General features: G+C 43.6%; 1 protein-coding gene across 2 annotated transcripts in view; it reads left to right on the forward strand.

Annotated features, from left to right (window-relative positions):
• Positions 1 to 2,202: 2,202 nt before the first annotated feature.
• The window catches only part of Hydin (HYDIN axonemal central pair apparatus protein), a 323,803-nt gene continuing 305,957 nt past the window's right edge, over positions 2,203 to 20,048 (forward strand). For both annotated transcript variants that reach the window (XM_035442673.1, XM_027405997.1), the window contains exons 1-4: positions 2,203 to 2,354; positions 4,446 to 4,571; positions 13,904 to 14,023; positions 17,195 to 17,329. In XM_035442673.1, coding sequence (XP_035298564.1) covers positions 2,220 to 2,354; positions 4,446 to 4,571; positions 13,904 to 14,023; positions 17,195 to 17,329 — 516 coding nt within the window. In that variant the 5' untranslated portion in view covers positions 2,203 to 2,219. The remainder of the gene's footprint in view (positions 2,355 to 4,445; positions 4,572 to 13,903; positions 14,024 to 17,194; positions 17,330 to 20,048) is intronic.

Below are 20,048 nucleotides of genomic sequence, written 5' to 3' on the forward strand. Positions count from 1 at the left end.
GATAGCTGAGACATCCAGCCTTGTGGACTGAACAGCTGTAGGATTCTTGCTTGGCCTTCCCGTTGTGAGAGCCGTTGCTGGACTACCCAGACTATGTCCTGTAAGCCAGCCTAATCAATCACCTGTGTGTGTGTGTGTGTGTGTGTGTGTGTGTGTGTGTGTGTGTGTGTGTGTGTGTGTGTGTTACTGTTGGCACTGTTCCTTTAGAGAACCCTGACTAGTACAGAAGGGATCTTGCCTGCCATCTTCCCCAGGTTTTTCCATTAGCAAATGTTTTTCTGTAGCTTCAATAACTTAAGAGCTTAACTTAATCTTTAGCTTGCTTTTTAAAAAAACTGTGAGGGGCCTGCCTGGTTGCTTACCACTCTCTCTAGTTACATGGCACTTGCTCTGAGCTCTGGACTCCTGAGTGGCCATCTCCTTCCACCTGTCTGTCATACTGATGCTGTATGACCTACCTGGACATACCAGGACCTCACCTGCCCCGAAGAGCTTCTCTCTGACATTTACAAGATCCAAGAGACCTCTGGCTGAGTGCACCTGTAGATAGAGATGTTTGGGGAACAGAAGGAGACACAGTGGAAATGCTTCCACCAAAGGCCTGAGACCAGTCGCATGAAAAGCACAGAACTGGGTTGTGTTTGTTGATAATTTCATGAATGGTCATTAGAGGAAACCAATGCCACATAAGAGATATATGATTGCATGAAATCACTCAAAGGCAAACTTGAAGGACCAAGATCAAAAAGAATAAAAACTTTTCTGACAGGGGCGGCAGAATTTCAGTAACTATTGGTTTCTTTATTGGTGAAGATACGAATCCAGACAGCACAGCTGCACTCCTGGACCACCGTAAGGATGCTTAGCCCCATCTGTGATTTCCTCTAAGAGTGGCCTAGAAAAATGCTAATGAGTTGGCCAATTACCTTGCATCTATCACCTGTCATCATAACCGGCTGCTGCCTGTCATCTGCACCATGAGACTGATGTCATTTTGAGCCCTTCGTATGTTTTTTTAAACATAATTTGTTTAGAGCAGAGCCATTGTGTTTGTTTTATTTTGTTTTTTAAAAAAAGCATGTCACATAGGCTGTGTGCAAGTGTATGAAACTAAAAAAAAAAAAAATTGGGAAATGATGCCACACTGTTGCCTTAGTTGACAAGTTACTCTAAAGTCTAGTGACTACTGGATCTACACAAACTGGCTACTGGCAAAAGTGGGCACCACTGTGTGACTTCCTCCAGACCTATTACGAAATGAGCAGGTGAAATTCATCAAAGACCTGGGTGACCATGCGACCAACTTGTACAAGATGGAAGCCCCCATATCTGGAATGTCAAGAGTATCTCTTGGACAGGCACACCCTGGGATACAGTGATCACAAGACCCGAGCTGACTTCCCCAAAGCCATGAAGACACAGGGAGAGATGTTATAGCATGTGGATTTACGAATGACATTTACAAGATCCAAGAGGACTATAAAACTTAAATCATTCCCAGAACCTCCTTTTTCTCCCTCTTGTCTCCTGCTGCTTGTATTTTCTTTTTCTTTTTTCTCTCTTCCCAGCGGTGGAGAGTGGAAGCCTCATGTTTAACCTGTTTGTAGGGTTGATTGTCATGAGGGGCATCTTTAAACCCAGTGGATCAAACAGCAGATGACACAAGGTCCTTAGTGGGCAATGTCCGTTTATGGTGTTTGGTTAAACATGCCAAACTGAGGGAGTGGCGTGTGTGTTCCTTCACGTCTTCCTCAGCAGAAAAGCCTGTAGTTGGCCCAAAGTGGATTCTTGACCTTGAGATAATATATCTTGTCACATGGAATACAACCCCCAGTTTAATGTGTTTTTGTTCCACACTTTGACATAGTTTTGAAGATGGTTTTCTTAGCCTTCCCATGTATGAAACAGCTATAAATAATGTGTGACTTGGAGCTTGAGATATGGCTCAGTGGCTGAGAGCACTGGATACTCTTCTATATGACTCAGATTCAGTTCCAAGCACCTACATGGTTGCTTACAACCACCCATAAATTCCAGTTCCAGGGGATTCAGCGCCCTCTTTTGGCCTCTATTGGCATCCGTATGTGTATAGTACACAGATATACATCCAGGCAAAACACCATACATGTTAAATTGTATGAACTGTATGCAGGAAGTAACCGATATCTGTTCTACCCCTCCCCTTCTTATCCTTAGGTGAACAAAGAAAACATCTGAAAATGACAAATAAAAACCTCGAGGAATCCATGGGGGTTGTGCAGAGGCGCCTGTCCAAAGTGATCACAGGGTTGCAGAGCAAAGTCTTGCCACCCATGAGCCCAAAGGTGGTCACAGAGGAGGAAGTGAACCGGATGGTAATGTATCAAGGAATTTCTGTATAAGATATTTAATGCAGTATCCTTGGCACAATGCTGGTTTGTTCTTTCAGAGCATCAGAGAATCGCTGATTGATATCATACCAGCCACTGGCATGTTGGAGAGCACAAATGCCTTCCAAAGCTGGAGAAGGTCTTAAGTTGCATGGATTCTTCAAGGTGCAGGGTTGGCTTGGGTAACCAATTGGAATAAGGGTTTCTGCCTTAGTTCATTTTCTGTTCCTATAGCAGAATGTCAGAAACTGGACAACTTATAAAGAAGTTTGTTTTGGCTTGCAGTTGTGGAGCCTAGGAAGTCCAACACTGGGTAGCTCCATCTGATAATGGCCTCTTGCTGCAAGCACCCATGTGTGGAGAGAAGGAAGATAAACTCCAAGAGAACCATTAGTTCATTCACCAGGGCTCTGACTCATGAACTTGGGGGATCATGTGAATAACGGAATCATGTGAATAAACTTACCAAATTTTTCAGAATGGTAGAGCCTCGTGAACTGCCATTCATGTAGTTCACACTTTTCAGAATGATAGAGCCTCGTGAACTGCCATTCATGTAGTTCACACTTTTCAGAATGATAGAGCCTCATGAACTGCCATTTGTGTAGGTTAGTTACAGTCAACTATCAGATTCTCACAGAACTCAGTCTAGTAATCTGTTATTCATGCACTGGCAAGAGTTGTTTTTATAATTTTCAGGGCACAGAGCATTAAAAACAGAATGAATGGTAGTTTTCTTTTAAAATAAAATAAGTGAATTTCTAATGAGTGAAAAATGATGGGCTAGGAACTGGATTCTGAACCACATGCTGTAGAAAACAGTAATAAACCAGTCTAGTGCTGGCAATGATACTCCCTATGTTTTAAACCCAATCTCAAGTTGCATTTTAATTAGAAAAATGAAGTCAGTCATTGCGTCTCATGGTGGCTGCCAGTACTTTTCTACACAAGGCTCTGACTTTTTGTTTTTAAGATTTTGTTGGTCTAATTTAAACCACACTATTGCTGACACCTCTCAACACTCTGTTACCCTCATCTGTGTTCCTGTCAAAAAGAACTTAAAACCAAGTTGAAAACTATTTTAGAGATGAGTCTCCATTTAAATGGGTTCAATTACAGAGATGAGCATTATTGAAGAGTTCTAGACTCTAACCTAAATCAGCTGAATTACCTATTCCAAGCTCCTACAAACAGTCTTGGCATAGACTCTGCCAATGATCACACCCTCCTTGCATGTAAAGTAGGCCTTGAACAATAAGAACTTTCTAGAACAACAGCCATAACTGCACAACAGTGATGTGTTGGGGCAGCTAATTCTCTGCTGGGCTAGTTTTATTTAAATGACAAGTTACCTGTGTTTTCTCGTAAGATTGGTAAGTAGTAAAGCATTCTGTTTCAGGGTGTGAATGTGATCAGCCACAAGATCCAGATCTGACCCAAGCTTACAGCTCCTTGTGAATGAGTCACTCATTTCTAAGTGGCTGGATCACACCTTTGAGATCCTTTGCAGTTTACATCTCCCTTTAGTGTGATGTGCTCTAGTTAAACACCCCAGCACTCTGCTTGCCTGATCTGTAGGTTCAGAAACAGAGCTGTCTCCAGCTCCTCAGCTCTGATGGTTGGAAGTGGTTGTGTTTCGTGTGTTTTATGTTGATTTGTTTTGTTTGGGTTGTGTGTGTGTGTGTGTGTGTGTGTGTGTGTGTGTGTGTGTGTGTGTGTGTGTGTGTGTGTGTGTTTATCTTCTCAGAAACCTCTTGTGAGCGTGAGTGTTCTTCTCTTTGGACAGATTCCTGTGCAGATCCTTGACTTATTTTTCTCTGGGGTTCCATTGTATGCTTCCTTCAAAACTGTTAAGGGCTGGGCTAGTGCATGTCACTTTCAGTTGCTGTACAAAGACCTCAGAAGTGCATGGGATTTCTGTTGTATAATTTAGTTATCCTCAATATTTTATAAGGGAACTTAGTGACATTCCACAATTATCCTGAAAGCTGAACATACAAATTATTCATTACTGGTGCTTAGGAGAATACTTCCTCAGACTAACCATGTTTGAACTGGGCTCTTGTTGAATTCCAGCTGACACCCTCAGAGTTCCTGAAGGAGATGTCCCTCACCACGGAGCAGAAATTGGCAAGCACACGAATTATATGCCGCCCACAGATCATCGAACTCTTAGATATGGGAGAAACAACACATCAAAAGGTACATCAAAGTCTGGAGAGATGGCTCTGTGGTTAAGAGGAATTGCAGCTCATGCAGAGGACCCAGGCTCCGTTCCCACTGCCTGTAATTTCAGCTCCAGGAGATCTGACGCCCTCTTCTGGCCTCTACATGCATTGCACTCACATGCATACCCCCAATACATATGTACATAATTAAAAATCAAAATACAATCTTTTTAAAAAGCACATCAAGCCGAGAATAGACCATACAAATGTTCATGACAATAGGTGCTAAATAGAAAGTGGTTTCTAGGCCAGGCTAGCCCTGGCCAGGACAACTTTGTCACTCCTCTCCTAGCTGTTGATCTCTATGACCTGCTATCATAGTGCTAATACAGTTAATAAGAGCAAACCTTACTTTAAATCACCTTTGACTAATTGTAATTCTTATTTAGTTACTTCTGATCAGTATTCAATACAATTGTTTACAGGGTAAGAGTAATTCCAAGAATTATATCAGCCAAGTCCAATAAAGTTACCTCCCTCGTGTCACGTCCTTCCTCCCTGAAGAAGGGAGAGAGGGAAAGTAGGCATTTGATGTCTGGTTTTGACCCATTTCCAAGGAACTTTCAACCTAAAAGATATTGATGTCTCATGTTTCTTTATTCTAGTGTAGACTACATATTCTTGGCTTTAGGGACAAATAATTATAAAAAAAGAAGGGCTTGGACCCGGAGAGATGGCCCAGAAGTTAAGAATACTTGTTTCTTTTGCAGAAACAGGTTCCATTTCTGGCACCCATGTGGTGACTCATAACTGACTACAGTTCCAGGGATCCAATGCCCTTTTCTGGCCTCTGGAGACAAGTCACATTCATGGTGCACAGACATATATGCAGTCAAAACATAAACATAAAATTAAAACTAATAAATGTTTTTAAGTGTCATATTTTCTACTTTTTTTTTTTTTTGGTTTTTCGAGACAGGGTTTCTCTGTGTAGCTTTGGAGCCTATCCTGGCACTCACTCTGGAGATCAGGCTGGCCTCGAACTCACAGAGATCTGCGAGTGCTGGGATTAAAGGCGTGCACCACTAATGCCCAGCATGTTTTCTACTTTTATATGCCTCATTTTTCTGCATAAATTATTATATGAATCTCCACTAATGGGGTGACTGCAGCTGGGGCCCTCTCAAAGGGGTTCTCAGCTCTTCCTGAGTTATCTGAGCTGCATTCCACATGGGAATGGATCTCTCAAGTCTCTGCTCTTGCTGCCTCAGACCCACAAACCACACTGTTCTTAGCATTGCTGTCTTTATTTGATGATGGCATTTTATTTCCCCAACAAGCACCCTTCACATTTGAGCAGGAACAGTGTTTTCCAGAGCTAACTCTCCCTTGTCACGGTTTGTTTCCTCTTTTCTGAGGGACTGGCAGAGCAGGCCAGTGTTGTTGGCAAGTTTAATGTATCACATTTTAGTGTATTGCACTGAGCACTGCCATGAAGGATGAGAAAGTCAGGTTTCCTTGAATTGCATCCCCCCAACTCCCCCAGATCACCTGGTGGTTTCCATTTGTGCTCCGGGTTTGAACGATTTCTCTCCCATTTGGGGACTACTGGCCTCCATTAATCCCTTCTAGATGAACTCACAGATCTCGGCTTTATTTATTTGATAATGACTGTATGTTGCCTTTTTATTTAACTGCAGCTTTCTCTCCCATACAAGCCCATGGATATTTTCCTTCATGATCTTCTGGCATTAAATGATGCTCACAGAAGTTGTTTGGAAAGCCAGCTCACCCCTCACCCCACAGACACATTAACATTCCAGTCTGCACTCTCAGATTCTGATTTCTTCATTCATGCTCAGTACTTTACTTAGACATGACTGAGTTTTTCCCGTGTCACCGTGTTCTTGTTTTATCTGCAGGAAGTTTATTTCTTAAAATTTGAACCATGTTTCATGTTCTTCTGAGCTTTTTCCTTTAGGAACATCAATTATGGATGTGTTGGGCCTTCCTTGTCTGCTCCTCTGCTCCTGGCATCTCCTCTCTAACCCACTTTTAACTTTGTGTTCATCTGTTTTATTGGAATGACACTGAGCAGGCTGTCCTCTGTGTCCCTTCCTTTGGATTATGTGTCTGTCTCTCTTAAGTCCAGTCCAGCAGACTCTGGTCATCTCCGGTCATTTGAAGCCATGTCTCTTCTCTGAATCCTATAATCCACTAGAGTCTGAGTGATCACACCGATTGTGCTTTTCTGACTTTATTTGTGGAATCTTTCTTCTTTGCCTGAAAATCTTCATTCTCTCCTAAATTTATTCCTAGATTAGGGACTTCTAAACATTGGTTTTTGACATATGACCCCTTTTGTCTGAGAAAATGTTAAGTGACAGTGGTTATATAGGCATAGAAGATGGGTTCGTAAAACAGGCCTAGGGAAATGCCTCAGTGGCTAACATACTTGCTGAGCATATGTGAGGATCTGAGTTCTAATCCCCAGAACCCATGTAAAGGCAGGCATGGTAGCATATGACTGTATTCCCAGTGCTCCCACTGCAAGTTTAAGAGGAGAGATGGGAAGATTCCAGGAGCTTGTGGGCCAGCTAGCCTGCCAGGTACATCAGCAAACAAGAGGCCCTCTCTGCTGACACAGGTGGGAGACAATAACTGACACCCCAGAATTTCTTCTGACTTCTACAAATGTGCCATAGAACACGTGAATATGCACTGAACTACCATACACACACAGACACAGACATAGATACACATACAGTGAGAGATACACACATAATACCCTATGCACATACAAAAATATTTAAATCTCTCCCATTTTATCACTTGCTTTGATTTTTATTGCATTTTATTTACTTATTGTGTGTGTACATGTGCATGCATAATGCCATGGCATGTATGTGGAGGTCAGAGGAAAACTGACGGGAGTCATTTCTCTCTTTCTATCCTGTGGGTCCCAGGAAGCAAATGCAGGTCCTCAGGCTTGGCAATAAGTGACGTTGTCCACTAAGCTATCTTGCTGGGCCCCAATTTTAATTATTTATTAAATATGAAAGCAAATTTACATACTAATTGGATGGATGTGCTTGTTTATCTTTCAATGATTTTTAAACTGCAGGATGGAGAGGATCGTCAACATTTTCCAGAGTTGATTGATATTTTGTTGTCATAATCCTTGGTGCTGAGAATATACCGTAAATATGAAGCACAAGATGGCAGAAGCCTGTTTAGGGCCATTCAGAAATGATTAGAAATGCTATCTGAATTCCAAGCCAAAATTCCTATGTCTATTTTTTAAAAATGAAACTCAAATTAGCAATGGGAGCAAGACTTTAAAAATCATGCTTTCTAGTCCAGACGTGCACTGACTTGACACTTCCATGCTGGGGAGTGATTGCAGGACAATACTAAAGGCCTCCCTTTTCTGCAAGTAACCATGTCTATAAAGTGTTCCATACAGAAAGTGTTACATATCCAGGAAAGGCACTGCAGTTCGTAGCGTAGCGTAGCATAGTCTTGAATTTGAGCTGCAGTGTTTCAGGCAGCCTGCACTGACATGGCATGCTGCAACAGCAACCACAGTGTGATGCATGAGCATCTGTCTCATGAGTACGCATGGTGTTTAGAGCCCAGGCTGCAGTAGAGGCATGAGGCGCCGCCCAGGCCCTTGCTGCCAGACACACCTCAGGTTCATTATGCGTTTGATTTGGAACCAGTTTGGGGTCATGCATTCAGAAAACTTTTACTGCTCACAAGTTTTTTCATGACCCCTTACATTCAATCATGTGACCCCCATATGAGGATACTGTCCTCAGGTTAAGAAGCTGTGCCTTAGGTGACCTTTTCAAGGAGGATGGCATCTTGGATCCTCTTATCTCTTCCGTTATTTATGTATTTAGTGTTGGTGGTGCTGAGGAGGTGCATGGGATGTCTCATGTCTAGGCAACTGCTTTTCCACTAACTACATTCCTAGCCCACGTTCTTGGTGCAGAGCTTCACATTTATATCTCATGCCATATGTCAGTGCCTTCTAGATCATATATTCAGCTCCACGTTCAGTTGACAATTCAAACTTGGTATGTTGGAGATCAAAATACAAAATTGTGTTCTGTCTGTCAGACCCTATGTTTCTTCTTTTCCCTCTTGCCTCCTGCAGATAGTAATCCCATTTATCTTCTTTTCTTGGCTGCACTTCAGAGTTATCTCTAATCTCTCTCTCTCAAAATCCAGGAGAAAGTACTATGAACTCCTTGACTTTCACAAGTATATCTTCAGTCAAACCATTTTCACCACCATCAGTCCAGCCGTCAGCATGTAGACTGTCCAAATAGCAACCATGGAAACAGCCTCTTCCTTCCTCCCTCCCTCCCTTCTTTCTTTGGCATGTATATGGTATGGTGTGCAGGTGCATGCCTGTGTTTGCATGTGTGTGTGGAGGGGAGTGTGCACATGTGTGTGTATATATGTGCATTTAGAGATTGACATGGGGTCTCACACTCTCCACCTTACTCATTAAGGCAAGTTTTCTCACTTGAATCCAGAGGTCACAAACTTAGTTAGTCTAGATAGCCAGCCTACTCCTGGGATCATTCATCTCTGCCTTCTGAGTTCTGGGGTTACAGATGGCTACCGTGTCTGCCTGGTGTGTAACAAGTGCTTGGCTTGATCCACTGAGCCATCTCCCCTGCCTTCTATCCTCTGTTTCTATCTATCTTCTCCATTACCAGTAATCTACAGTACAACATGAATGTTGTTTAAAAATGTAAATGAGGTCTCTTGGCAAGAAGAATCAGTGGTTAAAATGCGTACCATCAACTGTGATGACCTGGGTTCAATTCTCAGGTACTACCTGGTAGAAAGAGAGAACCAACTCCCACAAGTTGTCCTCTGGCCTCCATGCACACATCACAGTAAGCACGTGTTTGCAGGTATGTGCGTGCATGCACACACATTCACTAAATATGAATGGAGTTAAAATGTAAACGAGATCATGTTAGTCCCCTATTTAAATCTACCAGTGACTTCTATTACTCTCATACCATCTAAACTTGACCCCCAGATCCTAAGGCTTGACAGCATCCTCCCTGCCTCCCTCACGGCCTCTTTGCCTTCCTCTACTGGGCTGCACATTGACTCCAAACTGTTCTTCCTTCTTACACCTCTTCACATGCAGAAATATTTCCTATGAGAGAATGGGGAGATTGGTTGCCCTGCTAGGTGGGAAGCTGTGGGAAAGCCTCTCTGAGCTAGACAGATGACTGAAGCAAGTCATACAAGGTTCGGAAAAGGGCATTCCAATTGGAGGGATGAGCAAGTATAAAGCCTTGCAAGGACAGGGCTCTGGTCACTGCTGTGTGTTCAGCATGTGGAAAGGAGGTTGGCACGTACTGGAAACTCAGTGTTTGCTGGAAGACAAATTGTACCTTCATCTCTTTTAGCTGCTATCCTTGTATCCCTGTATCCTTGAATATTTGTTTTATGTTTTTTTATTATTTTCCCATTATATATTTTAAAGCCTGGTGAAATAGTGTGGCTGAGGATGTAGCTCAATAGAAGAGCACTAGCCTAGCCTAGCTAGGGACTGTATTCAGTCCCTAGCACCACAAAAACACACAAGCATTGAATTTACATTGCTTATTGGCAATGAATTTCTGATACACATTCTGTATTCGAGAGCTAAGGAGGTGGCTCAGTGGGTAAAGTGCTTGCCCTGGAAAAGAATGAGGATCTGAATTTAGATCCTCACCACTGCTGTAAAAGCTAGGAACAGCAGCAAGCATCTATAACCCTGAGCTGAGGAGGCAGAGACAAGAAGATGAATGGAGCTCCCTGGCCGGACATTCTCCCCATCCGGTCCAGCTTCAGTAAGAGGCCCCAGAGAGTGTTAGAGGAAGACACTCAACATTGGTCCCAGGCCTTCACATATGCATACACACGTGCATACAAACACATACACCTCCGTATATACACAAAATTAAAAATTCTTCATTTGTCTCCTTTTCTACTTCTTTCTCAAGTATTATATATACATATATATGTATATATATATATATGTGCATATATGTTGGCTCAGTTTATCATCACGACTGTTACTGCTACCCATCTTTAAAGGAAGGGAATCTACATGGCCTTGCTGTTTTGTCTGTTAACATTGAGTTATGTCCTTGATTGGTAAGGCTTCTCAATAATTCTCAGAGAAGTGTTATAAAGGGTGTGTGCGCTTATGAATATTTTTGCAAGGAGAATAGCTTTCTTTAATAAAATAAAAAACTTTTGTGTTGCATCTGTGTATTTGTATATATTATGTGTGTAAGGTGATTTCCTGAAAGGTTACTTAAGTCCATTTTCAGTCATTACCTCTCCCTTTTCCTGCAAAAGATTACTAACTACTCTTCACTTTGTAGGTTAGCTTTTCCTATATATGCGAGTGGAACATGACAAGATGTGCCCTTTAATTTCTGGCTGGTTTCCCTCATGTCATGATGTTGGTCATTGCTCTGAAACAAAGCAAGTACCCCGGGAGAAGGGGAAAGGAACAAGATCTCCTGAGAAAATTGGGAGCATGGGGGGAGGGGAGAAGGAGTTAGGAGAAGGAGAAGGAGAGAAGAGGAGGGGAGAGGAGGACATGAGGGAGCAGGAAGGTTGAGTGGGGGGAAGAATAGAGGAGAGCAAGAAAAGAGATACCATAATAGAGGGGGCCATTATAGGTTTAAAGAGAAATCTGGCACTAGGGAAATGTCCAGAGATCTACAAGGATGACACCAACTAACAATCTAAGCAATAGTGGAGAGACTACCTTAAATGCCCTTCCCTGATAATGAGATTGAAGGCTACCTTATATGTCATCCTAGAACCTTCATCCAGCAGCTGATGGAAGCAGAAGCAGACACCCACAGCTAAACACTGAACTGAACTGGATTCCAGTTGCAGAGAGGGACGAGTGATGACCATAGGGGTCAAGACCAGGCTGGAGAAACCCACAGAAACAGCTGACCTGAACAAGGCGGGAGCTTATGGACCCCAGACTGATAGCTGGGAAACCAGCATAGGACCCATCCAGACCCCCTGAGAGAGGATGTCAGTTAGGAGGCCTGGGCAATCTTTGGGGCCTCTGGCAGTAGATCAGTTTTTATCCCTAGTATACGAATGGACTTTGGGAGCCCATTCCACATAGAGGGATAATCCTCAGCCTAGACACTCGTGGGAGGGCCTAGGCCCTGCTTCAAATGATATGACAGACTCTGAAGATCCCCCATGGAACGCCTCACCCTCCATGGGGAGCAAATAGGGGATGGGATGGGGGGGGCAGTGGGGGGCAGGGGAGGAAGGCAGGGAGAGGGAACTAGGATTGACATGTAAAACAAGCTTGTTTCTAATTTAAATTTTAAAAAGTTTGAAAAAAAAGCAAGTACTCAGTGAAACTCAGCAGCATAGGAAGCCACAGGGCTGTGCCCATCCCCAGTCTGAAGTGAGGTATCCAGCTGATGCACACATCCCACAGATAAGCAAGTTCTTACTAGTATTGTCTTTATGGCCCAAGTTCATTTAGATGGACCAGACAGTTAACCTTTAATCATTCTTCTCTCCTTCCCCTGTATCTGAAGATCTAAGATAAATTTCTCCCTCTGTGAGAATACCCTTCCGTGTTTTCCTCTTGACATTGTTAAAATTGTAATTTTGATCCTTCCTAAAAGTGTTTCTGTTTGAGCTTCTTTGTTGAAGGGAGTTTTTAGGATAAGAGAGTATTTTTTCTGTACAAGGTTTTGCTTGGTTGGTTGCTGGTTGCTGGCTCGGACTTGTTTCCCCAGGGTTTAAATGACATTATTTTCACACTTCTTACCCCTGCTAATTATGTGGAACAGTCAATGCTTTTTTTTTGTTTCTTGGCTACAAACCACACTCCCTTTTTTCTTGTTAGCATCTCTTGGACATTTTGCCTCTGTTTTCAATGGGTTTATAATTATCTACCTAGGTATGGATTCTTTTTCATCCTACTGGAGTTCATAAGGCCTCCAGCATGTTTGTATTGACTTGATCATCAGCTGTGGAAACTTCTCTGCCATTGTCCTAGCAATAAGGCCTCCCTGTACCCCCTCACTCCAAAGCGCGCATATTCCAGGCCTTTTCCTCACATCACCAGCCTGGTTGACTTCTCAGGCTGTCTCCTGGGTCTGGATGTGGTTCTGCCCTGCCTCCACCAGCACCACTTAGTTGTGACTCATCTGCTATTTAACACAGACACACCCCTGAGTCCCCGCTTCCCCATTGTCCTGTGCACTGTAGATTTGCATTTACTTTCTTACCGTTTCTGCCTCTGCCAAATCCTGAGCCTTGTGTGTCAGAGAGTGGGCCATGCGGCTGCTTCTGCCACCTCTTGTTTGTGCTGGCTTTTTGTGCTGACATACTGTTTCCTCATATTTATGGTTGGTTTATATAATTACAATCTGCAGGGTTTGTTTGGTCTTTCTCTTTTTTGCATCTTAAAAAGCATCCTTGGTTGTAAACTATAAAATTTCACAATTGGAAGATTGCATAAATTATCTAAATCTTGTGGTGACTCTGAGCCCTGGGCAGCGGGGTGGGGTAGGGTGGGGGGGGCAGTCTATGGCATGGAGACAGACAACCCAATTGTGCTCTCCATGCACATCCATCCACTTTCTCATGGAGCACAGCCAACAATTCCTTGTGATTTTGTTAGCAGTGTGATATGAGTTATTGTCATAGGTTAGCTGGGTTGAATGACCCCATTTACCAGGATCTTTGTGTGTGTGTGTGTGTGTGTGTGTGTGTGTGTGTGTGTGTGTGTGTGTGTGTGTGTGTGTGTGTGTCCATGCACATGCATGTCAGTGTGTATGCATATGTGTGTGCTTATGTGTACATGTATGTGCCTGTTTGCACATATGAGAATATAGGCCCAAGGTCATCCCTGGGCATTGCTTCTGAGGGGCCATCCACCTTGTTTTTTGAGGTCCTTTTATCAGGATCTGGAACTCATAATTAAGCTATGCTGAATGGCCCAGTGTGCCCCAGACATCCACCTGCCTCTGTCTCCCCAGTCTTGGGATTTCAGGCATGCACTGCCATGCCTGTCTTCTTATGTGGGTTCAGGAGACCAGAACTGCTGTCCTCATGCTAGTGCTGTAAGTTCTATACTTGACTGAGCCAGCTCCCAAATTTTCTATCTTCTTTTGTAGTGAAGTGAATGAAAACAACTTCACTCATTTTAACTATTGTTATGGTGGTTTCCCATTTTGTGTGACCCCTGTGTTCTTTATTTTAAATAATTAGATCTTTACATTATTTACCCTAGTCATCTTAGCCATTGTTCACAGTATGAGTAACTTTCTCTTTCAATTGCAGTATTCTGGAGTTGACTTGGATCAGGCCTTATTCCAGCCCTTTCCATCAGAAATCATATTCCAGAACTATTCTCCCTGTGAAGTCTATGAAGTCCCATTGGTTTTAAGAAACAACGACAAAGTGAGTATGTTCGCTGGCGTGGGTCAACTTTTCTAAGGTGTGGGAGGAGAGGTTCATTAGACTGGGATCCTGAAGGGTCTTAGATACATTTTTTATTTGGTAAACATAGGAAAAGAATATGCAAGCATGCTCTTTGACTGCAAATTTCACAAACACAAGGCTAGGTCTGATTGATGGTATCTGTATAATCCAGTGCAGTACCCAATGGATGGCAAACTCCCAACATGTGCTCTAACTTCCTCTTTTAAAGATGTATTTATTTTCAGTTTATGTATGTAAGTATTTTGCCTGCATGTACGTATGTGCGGCACAGGTGTACAATGCCCACAAAGGCCATGAAGAGGGTGGCAGATTCCCTGGAACTAGAGTTACAGATGCTTGTGAGCCACTCTGTATGTACTTTGAATCAAACCTTGGTCCTCTGTAAGGGCAGCCAGTACTCTTAACTACTGAGCCATCTCTTCAGCCACATGCCCCAACTTCTTGATTCGTAAGTGTGGATTTGATGAATGGCTTGGAGTTCTTGTGTCTGACCAGCTGGGCTAGGTTTTCATTAAGACTAAACAGTTACTATGTATGAGTGAATATATACTCTGCATTGCAGACACCATTATCCCATTTCAGTGTATTATCTGCTCAGATGAATAGCAAATATGAACATTTATATTCTGCAAATTCTTATATTCTGCAAATTATTCTTCTACATATCCTCTCTTCTGTAATTCTCTCCTCTTTCGTGGTCTTCTCCCTGTTATATGAAATGACCTCCAGACATTGTCTACAGAAGGCTTTTCTCAATAACCATGCTATGCTCCTATGCTCCTTTGTAATTGCCACTGAGGATTTCTCCACCAGCCTTATGTCTTTTTCTTTAGAGATAAACCAGGGTTTGTTTCAAAGAAAACAATTCAATGCCAGATGATTTCCTTGACACCTGACGGTAATAGAAGAAGGGTATATGGAAGCTTTAAACATAGTTAAGTGAAAAAAATAAACAGATGGTGTGTGAAGGGGAGGTATCTCAGCAACACCAAACTCCAAGGGTTAAGACAAACAGGAGTCCAGGAAAAGTGGAGCTACAAGAAAAATGAGAAAATAAGTCTGTGCAGGAACCCAAAGAAAGTGGGAAGACCTGGAGGTGTATTCACGCAGTAGCTCATTAAAGGGCTCAGTGATGCCTTTCGGAGATCAATAGGGTGATTTAGTGCCGGCAAAGCCAGACTCTGGAGACAATGGAACATTTAGAGTCTGTCTTTGTTTGTTTCTGGCTACAGTGCTGTTAGCAAGAGATGCTCAGGACAGAAGCTAAGTGTAAGCAGAGTGATGAAGAACTGAGGATGTCCAGGGTCATGTCCCCAGGCCTCAAGAAGAGTCACATTCTGTGGGCATGGGGCTGCCACCAGGTTCATTTGATCATTTAGAATTCTCTTTTCTCCTCTTGACTGTTTCACACTTGTTAGGTATTACCGGACTAGTAAGGATGGCCAGGGCCTAGTCTCTAGGTCCTTTGGCAATTCCTTCCAACTCTAAACAAGAAGTGATCATCAGTAGGTATGTATGAGGAAGTCAGCCCAAGGGAAATGTATAAATTTCATCTTCCAAAGGGCACAGTTTTCGTGGATAACCCAACACCTCTTGGGTGAGATTCATCCAAAGCATTGGCTCCATGGAAAGTCCTCAACCAGGGAAAGTACAATTATCAATAAGCAGATAGCTTTCTTGGGGCTAGGCAGGTGTGTTCTCACATGAGATACACCAGGCTGTGTGATGAGAATCAGATATAAGCTCTTTTCTCTCCTCCCTGACATACAACTACCCATGGAGACCTGAAGTGTTGGATGCCCCTGAATTTGAAGTTACAGTCAAATTTGGAGTTGAGTTGTGAACCACTCAACATGGGTACTGGTAACTGAACATCTATTCTTAAGCATTGAGCCGTCTTCTCCTTGGCCACAGTTATGCTATTAATAAAGGAATCATAACACACATGCTGTTCTTTTCCTGTCTGAAATGCACCCCCCTCAGTCTCTCTCCTTCAGTCTCCCTCCCTCCCTCCATTCCCCCCCCCGGTCTCACTATATAGACCAGGCTAGCTCTGAGCATCTGCCTACCTCCTCCTGAGTGTTGCGTTTAAAGGTCTGCAGCACTACACCTGGCCCAATGCATGTTTTTACTCCCCACTCTGCTCCTAAGATCTATCTCTCTCCGTCCTTTCTGTTTTTTTTTTTTTTTTTTTTTTTTATGAATACAGCTTTTTGCCATCACGGAAGTTCTTTTGTCCCCATTTTTAACTTTCTCCTATTATTTTGAATCATTAAAAAGAATCTTTGGCAGACAAGGTGATACACACCTGCCATCCCAGTACTCACAAGTCTAAGGCAGGAGGATTGTATGAGGCTATCCTGAGTTACATAGGAAGACCTTGTCTCAAAAACCAGGAAATTCAAGCAAACCATCCACTGGTGTGTTTGTGTGTGTAGAACCTCTACCCCTGACCGCTCCCATTTGCTTCATGATTGCATTTCTTGTTTGCAGCATCTGGGATAGAGCTACATAGCTCTGGGCAAGACCAGAGACCAGAGGCTAAGGCCTTAGGAGAACAAGACTATTTGAAGCTGCCCTGAGATCAGCTAAGGGTTATCTGTCTTGGTGATGTCCCGTGAAGAGGGTGGAGGTTGCCTCCCAATATCCATTGCTTGGTGGAGCTGTCCCACTTGCTTCCTTTGTGGCCTGGGAATTGTGGCAAAGCTCAAAAGCCATTGTGAGGATAGAGTGGCTCATCATGGCCTGGGAATGGTCCCAAGAGCACTGTGGGATGTCTCCCCCCCCCCACCCGCACCCTTCCCCAGAACTTTTCAAATCTTGAGACATGCATTTCATCTCTGTTGTGTGAAAGAGTAGAATTCCTGAGCAGTCCATTTTGAATACTAATGGGAATGAATAATAATAATTAGTAAAAATAGACTCAGAATTCCTAAAGACTGACCATCAGAGCCCTTAGGATAAAGGTAGACCCCACCATTTCCCTTTCAGTTGAAGCCATTGAAATCCTGATCAAGGCCACACATAGCAAGGAGAGGCTGGAAGCCTTACCGTGTTCCATCTGACACTTGTGCTTTCCTTCTGCCTTTCTCTCATGCATAGTGTCACCATCATGTGTTTTCCCTGCAGATCCCAAGGATGGTAAAAGTTGTTGAAGAAAGTTCACCTTACTTTAAAATCATCAGCCCCAAAGACATCGGCCACAAGGTAGCCCCAGGAGTGCCATCTATATTCCGAATCCTCTTCACACCAGAGGAGAACAAGGTAGTAACAATACTGGCAAAAACAATTGAATATGTGTCTCTAGCACTTTGTAGTTCAACTCTAAATATTCGTGGGGCTTCCGGTGTTCATGGTAGTGTTGGTGGTGTTAGAAGTGGACTGTGGTGGTGGTGGTGGTAAGGTCACATTGGTGGGTCTTGATATTCGTGGAAGAACTGGTGGATAGCATCATCTGCAGAGGAGAGACGGGAGGGTGATACAGGAAGCTAGCGCTTGCAGAAGGACCGGCAATGACCTCCCCCCAGTCTCCACCTCCTAGAGGGATGCCATCTCCCAACATCATCATGCTGAAGACCAGTCTCCTACCCATGAACCCCAGGGGACAAGCTGTGAGCAACACATAGCAGCAGAGCTTGTGTTGGTGGTGCTGTAGATATCGTTGTATTAGATTCGGTGGTGGAGATGGACATGAGGGAGGGGTGCCATGCTACTAGCAACGAACAAAGACTTATCAGGTGATGAGAGTGTCCTTGAGCCCTGAGTCACTAGTCTGTGAAGACGTCTATCCTGGCAGGCACTCCCTGCTAGCCTGGACCCAGCAGGATTATACTATATACTGCGGGCCACCAATAAAGAAAAGGTGTGGTCTGGATACAGTGAGCCGAGAGAAAGGATAAAGACTGTGGCTTTAAATGTTTAGGACTCCAGCAGGTTGTATATCTTTCCTCCCAGGATTCTAACCTACTCAGGAAAGACACCTAAATTCAAATATTGATCACAGTCAACCTCAATCAGAACAAAAACATAGCCAGGGCTCAGGCTGAGATGAAGCTGACTGATCCCCACTGTCTACTAAATAACTGCTTCTCCATAAAAAGAACCGACTTACAGTAAAGTCTCACTCAACCACAACCCGAAAAAGAACATCCAACAGCAGAGCCCAGCCTGACCAGCCAAACCCTGTTTACACATGAACAGGCAAAAGCTAAGGCCAGTTTCCCTCAGCACCGCCTGCAGGCTTTCCTAGGTCATAGGAACCCCAGTTCTTCCTTGAAGGGAAGGTGCTGGGAGGCAGGAGTCGGGGCAGAAGCTCCCTCCCCAGGCAGAATTGTTGGTTAAGTTTTTTCCTTCATGAGCCTAACTGGGAACTCAGGTGGTGGCATAAGAGATTTCACCACACTGTGAAGGAGCTAGAATGGAAACCAATACTTAAACATGAATGAACAAAAGGCTCAGTTGTCAGCATCGGTGGGGGAGATGACTTCCAAATGCACCACAGCTTTCTGAGGAGCAACTGGCAATGGACAGTCTCTGGAAGAGACTGTGGATGTGGCCTCTAATAAGCTTCCCCAGCCCAAGAGACTGTCTCCATGCCTGTGCACATATAGGCAGCGCCAACTGAACCTAATGAATTAAAAAAAAAAAAAAGATATGAAGTTGGGAGGGACCATATTGGAAGAGACACAGCAAGACTTGGATGGGGAATTAGCGAGTGTATACAATCATATTTCATTGTATAAAAGTATGAAATTCTCAATAAACAAAACCCCAGCACTCGGGAGGCAGAGGCAGGCGGGTCTCTGTGAGTTCAAAGCCAGCCTGGTCTACAAGAGCTAGTTCAAGGACAGCCTCCAAAGCTACAGAGAAACCCTGTCTCGAAAAACCAGAACCAACCAAACAAAATCCAAACAAACAAAAAGCCCTAGAATAGAAAGAGGTGGGCTATGGATAATGTTAGTAGTGGGCATGTCTATCTGTATGGTGCCATTAGAGTTGAAATCAATAGATCAGCCAGACAAGATAGCTCCGAACCACTTCTCTGCCATGAATTCTCACCGCCTGCTGCTAATGTCATTACCTGTGGTCTTACTACTAATGTGGCTGTGACTGATTAGGGAGTCACAGGGAGGCAGTCTCATGTGACTGATTCCTGCCTTGTCACTGGTCATACTGCTGTTTATTTCTTGGTTTGTGTTTGTAGAGCTTCTTTTCTGGTTGGCGACCATTAGAATAAGTGAGAAGATAAATCTATCTGTGAGGCCTTTTGCTATGGATTGTTGAGTTAACCCCTGGTGGTCTAGGCTCCCAATCCCAATTATCCAAAAGGGTAAAGCAAACATCTCAATATCAAGGCCTTCTTGGGTGAGAGAGTAAGTTCAAGGCCAACCTGGGTAACTTCCTGGGACCCTCTCATGATTAAAAAGAGAAGAAAAAGGCCTGAGGATATAGATCAGTGATGAAGGACTTACCCAGAAAGCACCAGGCCCTGTGAATGACAGTCTGGCCTATGGGGCTCCTCCCTAAAGATTGAGTCAGTTTCTCCTTCTGCTGCCAGCAGTACCCAGTATTCAGTGTCCCACTCACCCACCCTCACTGTTGGGGAGCCAACAGGGCCTGTGCACACAAGAACCAGCTAAGCTCAGGCATGCTGTCTTCTGTGCTGTTCCAGAAGGCAGCAGAGGAGAGGCAAAGCCAGATTTGTTTTAGGAAAAAGACAATCACTTCACGGAGTGTCACTGTTTCTTCAGTTGGCCAAATTGATAGTCAAAGAGTTCAATGCCATTTTTCCTCTGTATCCCATGCGGATCTGCCCATTCTCCATTCTCATTCACGCTCCTGGCATCTGGGGGTGAGATATGTAAATCTCAGCATGCCACATTTAATAAGCTCAACCCCTGTCAGTTGGATCGTCAGCACCCATGTCTATTAGCACGTCAAAGATGATAATACAATTTGTATTCTCCCCTGTCATCTATTGATT

The sequence above is a fragment of the Cricetulus griseus genome, chromosome 3, assembly GCF_003668045.3.
Source record: "Cricetulus griseus strain 17A/GY chromosome 3, alternate assembly CriGri-PICRH-1.0, whole genome shotgun sequence".
In the NCBI taxonomy this organism is placed as follows: Eukaryota; Metazoa; Chordata; class Mammalia; order Rodentia; family Cricetidae; genus Cricetulus; species Cricetulus griseus.